This window comes from Verticillium alfalfae, genomic scaffold, assembly GCF_000150825.1.
Source record: "Verticillium alfalfae VaMs.102 supercont1.8 genomic scaffold, whole genome shotgun sequence".
Classification (NCBI taxonomy): domain Eukaryota; kingdom Fungi; phylum Ascomycota; class Sordariomycetes; order Glomerellales; family Plectosphaerellaceae; genus Verticillium; species Verticillium alfalfae.
In genome coordinates this window covers 1,063,130-1,071,445 of record NW_003315031.1, presented here as the reverse complement: position 1 = coordinate 1,071,445, position 8,316 = coordinate 1,063,130, and the positions used below count along the sequence as shown (strand labels likewise).

Genomic DNA, 8,316 nt, shown 5'->3' with positions numbered 1-8,316 from the left:
TTCCTACCACCACCAACAACAACAACAACAGCCTCAAGCAATCCCACCAGCAAGCCCGCGAGAGGCGCGTCCGCCCGCCCCAAAACCCCCTCCACCACGCGACAGCGAGCGCCAACGACGACGAGAACAATAGCAGCGCGCCAGCCGAAACCCGAAAATGACCTCTCGAGCAAGGAAAAGGCCGCCCTCGCCACCCACGTCGTCAACGCCGGCCTCAAAGCCCTCACCGAGACGGCCAAACCAGCTACCACGGCGCCTCCGAGTCAACCCACCGAACCAGCGCCACGAAAGCGCTCCGACGCTGAACCGAGGAGGGGCCTCCGACGATCGAGCTCCATGCCCATGTCGCCCCTGCAGCCGCGCGCCCTGAACCGCGTCTCGACGTCCCCGATGCTGCCCAAGACGGCCACCGGCCGGCCGCAGTCGGCCCACGGCGGCGCCGCGGCGCCCAGCTCGTCTTCGTCGTTCGCCAGCGCGTGCCTGCCGCTCGTCGAGTGCCTGCGCATCTCCTTTGCCTGCCTGTGCTCGCTGCACGCTGCCGGCAAGGTGACGCTGCCTGAGGGCCAGCTCGAGGCCGGCATGTCCTCGTTTGTGACGAAGCTGCTGGGTCTCGGCCTGCAGGACCACGCGCTGAGGGAACTGGCCGTCTTGAAGAGGAGGCTTGCACAGCTGGACGCGACGAAGCCGAGCACCAAGACGGAAAAGGCGGCGGTGGCGGCTTCTCATGCGAACACACTGTCGACAAATCCGGCCGATCTTCTCGATTACGGCGCCATCAAGGCCTCTGGTGCGATTCTCGGCCTCGTCATCACGTCTCAGCTGCACGCTCTGCGACTCATCGCGGCGGCAAAGAAGCCTGCTATGGTCGAGGCGGCGGTGCCCTTTCTCGGTGACCATCCTTCCTCACCGATGAACCTGCTGTCGCGATATGCCAAAGAGTCGGCAGCGGCGAAAAACAAGGCGGCGCGCCAGCTTGAACAGTTCTCCCAGCTCATCTTGTCCCTGCCGCCAAGCGTGTCCAGCAAGGAGGATACCCTCGCCACCGAGAATCGCCTCAGCTGCTCACCGACGGCAGCTCTCCAGCTCCACTCTCTCGGCTTCGAATACCGCCTCTGCTGGTGGGTCATGGCCGGACACGAGGCCGACGTGGACGGCGATCTGATGCTGCCCCTGTCTCGCTGCATGGCGGCTTTCGTCCGGCGCTGCTCGACGCCCACGCCGGCGGCTTTCCAGGTCGCACGCGGCGCCTACACGCGCATCACCGACCTCTGCGCACAGCAGCGCCTGCAGCCCTCGACCTCAGCCTCTTCCCCGCTGGCGGCCATCTACCAGACCCTCGGCACCCTCGCGCAGAGCGCGCGCCTGTTCACCGAAGCCGCGGCCTGGCTGACACTGGTCAAGGGCCACCTCGACCCGGAGCAGAGCTCGGCCGCCAAACGCTGCTCGGTAGCAGCACAGCTGCTCGCTGTTCAGGCGAAGCGCGAGGACACGCCGACCGAGGAGCTCGAGTCTCTGCTCCAAGCGATCATCGGCGAGCTCAAGGGCACACTCAAAGGCGACTCGGCCGAGCTCGAGGAGCTCATGATTAACCTCACGGCCGCGAGGCGGTCAACTGTCGGCCTCTTGGTCCACAAGGAGTCTTCCTTACCTCGACATACGACCGCCTCCTGTCACGACTTTGTCCTGCAGTTTCCGCACTTTGCCCTGCGCTGGATGGGCAAGGCACCGGCGAGGGACGCCGACGCGAAACACACGATTCGCTACGACCAACGACGGCAGACTCTCCTCGCGACGGCCACGCAGATTATGGACTCGGCCTTTGTCGTCCTCAAGGCCAAGATTTCGAAAGACGACATGCCGTGGACTCAGCTCGACGGAACGCTACAGGACTGCCTTACGCTTCTTGAGCACCTCGGCGAGACGAACCTGCTGCAGAAGAGCGACGGCGCCAACACGTACCCTGTCAAGGTCTCCTCGCTCTACTACTACCACGCCGATCGCGTCCAGCGCAGCGGCGGAGGCGAAAAGGAGGACAGCAAGGCCGTTCTGCGGCCCATCAAGCGCTCGATCGAGGCCGTCGCCGACCGGTCGCCGCGCGAAAAGGAGCGCGCCCAGCTCGTCAAGAAGCTCGAGCGCTTTTCCGAGCTCTCGCGGGCTTCTGGGCGCCTCGCCGAGGCCCGCGACGCTCGTAAGGCCATCTGCACAAACATGGTGGAGGACGGCGTCCTCGCGGCCGTTGCCGCGAGCCTCAATGACAAGGCGCCCGCCCTGGCCTGGAGGGCCGACGCCAAGACGGAGGCGCTGTCGCGCACGCTGGCCGCCATGGTCAAGCTCGACCAGGCCTGGAGCGACTGGACGTTTTTCCTCGCCGAGCTCGAGCGCGCCGCCGTGCTCGAGCACCTCATCCAGATCATCGTCTCGGATGCCGCCAAGGGCAGTAGTGGCAGCAGCAAACCGACCGGCCTCTCGAGCTCCGTGCCCGATGCCCTGCTGAGGCTCTACTCGCTCGAGCGCTTCCCCGTCCGCAGGCTGCGGACGCTCTGCCTGCTGCTCGCCATGAGCATGGGCGACCAGCAGGAGTTCCAGTCCCTGCGCGTTCAAGTCGATGCGACCCTCGATGCCTGCCGCAGCAGGGCCTTCGGCGACGACGCTTCCCTCGCCAAGTTTCTCCCCCACCACGAGGCATACCTCGCGTCCATGATTGCTCTCATCGACACAGATCCAGCGTCGGCGACGAACGATCTCGAGGCGCCCGTCGCGGCGTGGCGTGCCATGATCGCGCGCTGCACATCCGTCGACGACATGTACGCCTGCGTCGATGACCCGGAGCAGCTCTTGCGACACTTTGGCTCCGTCGAGGCCTTTGCCAACTTGCGCGGCGACGATGCGCTCCGTCTCGCCGTCCTCGAACTATCCACCGACCTGGCCCGCCTCATGACGAGCTCATCCATCAACGCCGTGCTGCTCAGCCACAGCGCCCTCGCCGACCACTACCTCGACCTCGGCCACGAGGCCAAAGCCAAGGACATCCTCGCCAGAGCCGCTCTGCTCGCCGCACCGGACGAGTCAGAGGCGGGCCCATTGTCGGGGTCGGAAGTGGCCTGGGTGAGCCTCCAGCTGTCATCGGTCGAGTACCACCTCGCCGCGCACAACTACGTTGAGGCCGAGGCCGCTCTCGCGGAGGCCAAGGCCGCGTTTGACAAACAGACGACGCTGCAAAAGGGCTCCAGCCTGCAGCGGAGGCTGCTCCTCGCGCGCGCGACTTATGTGTACTCGCTCGTCGCCATGGGCAAGGGCGAGACGCACCAAGCCCTCAACTATGCCAAGAACAACGTCAAGCTTTTGTACTCGAGCTGGGCTAGGCTTGAGGCCCGCAACCCCGCCGCCTCGCACGAGTCCTCGCAGCTGTCCATCGTAACCAGCTCCGCCGACGAGGATGACAACGGCAGCAGTGTTCAGAAGAGCACGACAGGCACCAACAGCAGCAGCATCCTCCATGTTGCCGACGGGCCCGACTACTGGGCCCTCGCCTGCGCCCTCCTGCGGAGCATGTTCCACCTGTCGTCCGTCTATGTGCACATCGGCATGTTCCAGGAGACGCTCTACTATGCGGAAAAGGCCCTGTCGATCGCAGAATCCATTGACTCGCTGGCTCACAAGACGCAGGCACAGAGCTGGATCGGATCCGTGTGGATCAGGGCCAACAAGCCTGAGAAGGGACTCAACCTGCTCCAGCGAGCGCGGGAGACGCTCGAGTCGCAGAAGCCGTCGCGACGAGCCATGCGCCTGGCGTGCGAACTCAGCGCCTTATACGGGTTACTCAAGGACCGGCAGAGCGAGGAGGAGCTGTTCGGCACGGCGGAGGCCATGCTCAAGATGCTCAGCGGGGCCGGCGTCGGCGGGGTTTCTGCGAACGAGGATGTGGTGGAGAAGATGCAGAAGCTCACCCTCGACGATGCGGCTACCGCGACGAAGACCGCGCCAGCCGCCCGCACGACGCGCGCCACGAGAACGACGCGTACTTCTGCGGCGGCACCCAAAGTTGCAGCCAAGAAGCCTGCCACGAAAGCAACAAGGACGAGGGCTGCTGCGCCCAAAACGAGAACAGCTGCTGCCGTCGACATTGCTCCCAAGGCCCCACCCAAGCCTCCCGCGCTGCAGACCTCGATGCTCATCAGCAAGGCACTCGCGCACCTCGACAAGAAGGACTGGCCGGCCGCCATGGAGCTGCTCGACGAGTCGCAGAAGACGTCCGTCGGGTTGAGGCAGTCTCTCACCGTGCAGGTCCACAGGGCGGCCTGTCTCATCGGACAAAGCCTCGAGGAGATGCTCCACGATTCCGTCTTCTCCGTCGTGCAGGAATCCACCATTTCCTTCCCTGCCGTCGCCGCCATTGCTGGCACCGACAAGCATGTCACAGACAAGGCGGCCGCTGCCTCGCCACCTGCTAGGAAATCGCGTGCGCGAGCCGCCACACTGCAGAAAGACGCCAGGCAGGACAACAGCTTCGGCTTCGTCGAATCGCTGCAAAAGGCACTCGAATATCTTGTCGAGGCGCACTCGATGGCCTTCGTCACAGGCGACGGCCACCTCGTGCTCCGCATCTCTGCTCTCCTGCAGAACACAACAATCTTTCTCTCGGCAGCCTCAAACCACACGGCCAAGAGCCTGCCGCATATCGACTTTGCAACCTGTTCCATGGAGCTGGCGCGTAACGTGACGTGGCGGCGCACGCGCAAGATGATTGCCGTCGAGCAGAGCGACGCCCCCTTCAGTGACATCTCGTGGCCCACGGCCCTCGCTCTCAAAGAGGGCCGTCGACTGAGCTGCGGCGTGACGACCGACGTTGCCCGGTTCCAGCGGGACTATGTCAATATCATCCCGGCGGCCTGGACCGTCGTGTCCATTTCGCTCAGCGAGAACCGACACGACCTGTGCATCACCAAGCTGCAAGCCGACCACACGCCTTTTGTCCTGCGCTTGCCGCTCGAGCGTGCCGTCTCGCGTGACGCCGACACAGAAGTCTTCGACTTCGAGCAGGGACACGGCGAGCTTCTTGAAGTCATCCGCCTCATCAACGAGAGCTGCCACGACGAAGGACGCGACTGGTCTGCCAAGGGCGCCAAAGCCGCGTGGTGGCAAGAGAGAGAGGCTCTCGACAAGCGCATGAAACATCTCCTCGACAACATCGAACAGATCTGGCTCGGGGGGTTCAAGGGTATCTTCTCACAGCACCCGCGGCGCGACGACCTGCTGTCACGGTTTCAGAAGGCTTTCCAGAAGACGCTCGACAAGCACCTCCCGTCACGGAGGCAGGTGCGCGGCAAGAAGGTCAACACGGCGCCCAAGATTACGCTCGACCCGCGCATCCTGGACCTGTTTGTCGGCCTGGGCGATCCCGCTTCACCTGATTTCGACCTCGACGAGGCGCTGACGGACCTTCTCTACTTCGTCGTTGATATCCTGCAATTCCACGGGGAGAGGAACGCTTACGACGAGATTGACTTTGATTCGATCATGCTAGAGACGTATGACGCACTGCAGGTATATCATGCAGGCCTGAAGAGCTCGGATCCTGTCGAGGGGGCGCACACCATTCTCATCCTCGACAAGGCCCTACATGCCTTTCCCTGGGAGTCACTGCCCTGTATGGACGGGCTCGCCGTCTCTCGTGTCCCCTCCATGGCATGTCTCCGCCGCCTTATTCTGGAGCAGCAAGACGACGCCATCACTGGGGGGAAAACACCGGTGGGCCACACCATCTCGGCGAAGAAGGGCACCTATATCCTAAATCCGGGCTCTGACCTCCCCAATACGCTCGGCACATTTCAGAAACCTCTCTCCGCCCTCGACGCGACATGGTCCAGCGTTGTCTCGCGCACCCCGAGCGAGGCCGAGTTTTGAGGCTGCGCTCCGCGATTCAGACGTGCTGCTCTACTTTGGTCATGGTAGCGGTGCACAGTATATCCGCAGCAAGACCATTCGCCGCCTTGAAAAGTGCCGCGCCGCGGCGTTGCTGATGGGCTGCAGCTCCGCCAGTCTTACGGAGGCCGGCGAGTTCGAGGTCCACGGCCCCGTGTGGAACTACATGATGGCGGGGTGTCCCGCTGTTGTCGGCACGCTGTGGGACGTGACGGATCGGGACATTGACCGTTTCGCTGGACGGCTTTTTGAGGAGTGGGGCCTCATGGTCAGGGGATCGTTCCCGGTTGATAAATGGTCTGCCGGGCCAGCGAGCCTGGACGTCGTCGCGACAACGTCTGTTGTGGAAGCTGTCGTGAAAGCGAGGGATGCGGTGCGATTTCGGTACCTCACGGCCGGCGCTGTCTGTGTGTATGGCATTCCCGTCTATGTACGACCAGACACGCGGTGATCTTTCTTGTTTCTCTGCTTCTACGGGTATTCTAGTTAGTAGGACTGTACGTATTCGAGGCGTTGATCATGGCACATGGGAGGGCATAGGGATTGGACAGAGCATAGCGTTTTTTGGTTGTTTGCTTCAAGAATGAGGAGACATGACGTTGCCACTTGACAACTTTGGTGCCTTGGCCAGGAATCACCTGCTTGAACGGGAAACAACAGCTACAGTCCGCTCGGACACTGTGCCCCTTCAATTTGGCGTTGCTGCGCCGCTGCTGTGTTACTGCCATGTGCTTGGGCGTCGATACTCTTGTGGTCATGTTCACGCACGTTCACCGGTCTATCGGCGATGTAGAAGGGGGCGGGCATCAGGCGCGGCGTGTGGCAAGACTTGGGCACCGCCAGTGGTCGAGATGCGATAGGGCCATCGGTCGGAGATGAGCGTGTTTGGGGGGTAGGGATACGACGTGGGTACCAGCTTGGTGGGGTGATCAATCAGGATCAGGGATGACGCTCGATCGTGGAAGGATGCACATGTAGCTTTGGTGTTCTGGTTCGTTGCCCCTGGGGTTTTGGGCTGTCTGCCTGCCAAGCCCTAGGACATTGATACTTTAACATTCATTCTCCTCCGCGTCTGATGATTGTATTTCAGCAGAAGATGCAAGCCCGACGTCGTGACGACGCTAGGGGAGCAGTGCCGCGGACCAGGACTACCCCTGGCGGATCACGATAATGCCACGAAGGAAGTTAGGTGATGGGCCAGCCCAGCAGGGCCAACACCGGGGGGTTCGAGTATGGATGGCGCACAGCGGGTGGCCAGACTCCCGCTCCGGCGCTCCTCCAAGGACGGACTCGAATGTAACAATAAATGGCCATGACAAGGGCTGCCAGATCAGCGCCGAACACAGGACAGTTAGGTACTTACGAAAAAGGAATTACGCCACACTCATGGGCGGTCACCCCAGATTCATCAAGGGCATTGCCGTTGATTGACCTCGGCTGGGAGCGAAACGAAACCGAGCAGGGGTATACCCTAGGCTGCGGGCGCGTGAGAGGGGAATAGGTATAGCGGCGAACAATAAGGGGGGGCATGGCGGGTGTAGACACCAGGCCTCCCCGGAGTCCGGAATGGGTGTCATGCCGCGTTCAATCTCGAAGGTACTGTAGTGTAGCAACTGTACCATCGTTGCTGGTGCTCGCTTGTTGGATGACTGAGTCTCCAAGGTTCTCTGTGAAAAACGCTCCCCGAAAATTGATCGTCTACATGTACGCACTCAGGCATGTACTTGCCTTGTAACCATTTCGTTCTAGATTGACCCATTGTAGAACTGTCTACCAGGCGCCGTAGGTTTGCGAAGTTCTCTACCCAAGTTGCAGCAAATGACAGGTAGGTCCATCCAGCCAGATTAGTGACCAAAGGCTCGTCTCAGCCTCTCTCAGCTACATCGACTTGGATAGCGCTGTGTATGAGTTGGCCGGACAAGATCGAACGAGCCTGTTAGACATGTGGAAGTGGGAACAGCGTTCATAGTGGAGAAGACTTGAGACAAGCGTGCGTCTATTGTCCCTTGACTGGCGTTGTGTTGTTGATCTAGTGTGATGCATAACCCATGGGTCCTGGCGCGTATGAACTTGTTACTGGTCAAAGCCATTATGGTTTGTCAGTCTTGTTGATCTTGTGTCAGCAGTTGTCAAATGAACGCGGTGCGAAGCGAAATGGCGTCGCACGCCGAGGCGTCGCCACGGAGTCCTTCTCAAACCCTTCGTGTACGTACTGAACCCAAGCCTCATTCTTCTGGTGTGTATTGAGCATCTCTTGTCACTGCGGAGAAAGCCTGCCAAGATGTAGCCTGAAGCTGCCACTCCAAGGATCGTGAGGATCAAGCATGGCATTGGTCCAGAATACGCTGGTGGAAGCTGTCACACGGAATCTGAGGTGATCTGAAGCAGCAGGTA

The 8,316-nt window shown here is 61.4% G+C and overlaps 1 protein-coding gene across 1 annotated transcript in view; it reads left to right on the top strand.

Moving 5' to 3' along the window:
- The window catches only part of VDBG_06747 (separin), a gene marked incomplete at both ends in the record, with an annotated part of 8,600 nt that extends 1,799 nt beyond the window's left edge, over window positions 1-6,801 (top strand). The window contains 4 exons of the mRNA XM_003003139.1: window positions 51-5,897; window positions 5,953-6,329; window positions 6,409-6,419; window positions 6,583-6,801. Coding sequence (XP_003003185.1) covers window positions 51-5,897; window positions 5,953-6,329; window positions 6,409-6,419; window positions 6,583-6,801 — 6,454 coding nt within the window. The remainder of the gene's footprint in view (window positions 1-50; window positions 5,898-5,952; window positions 6,330-6,408; window positions 6,420-6,582) is intronic.
- Between the last annotated feature and the right edge of the window lie 1,515 nt (window positions 6,802-8,316).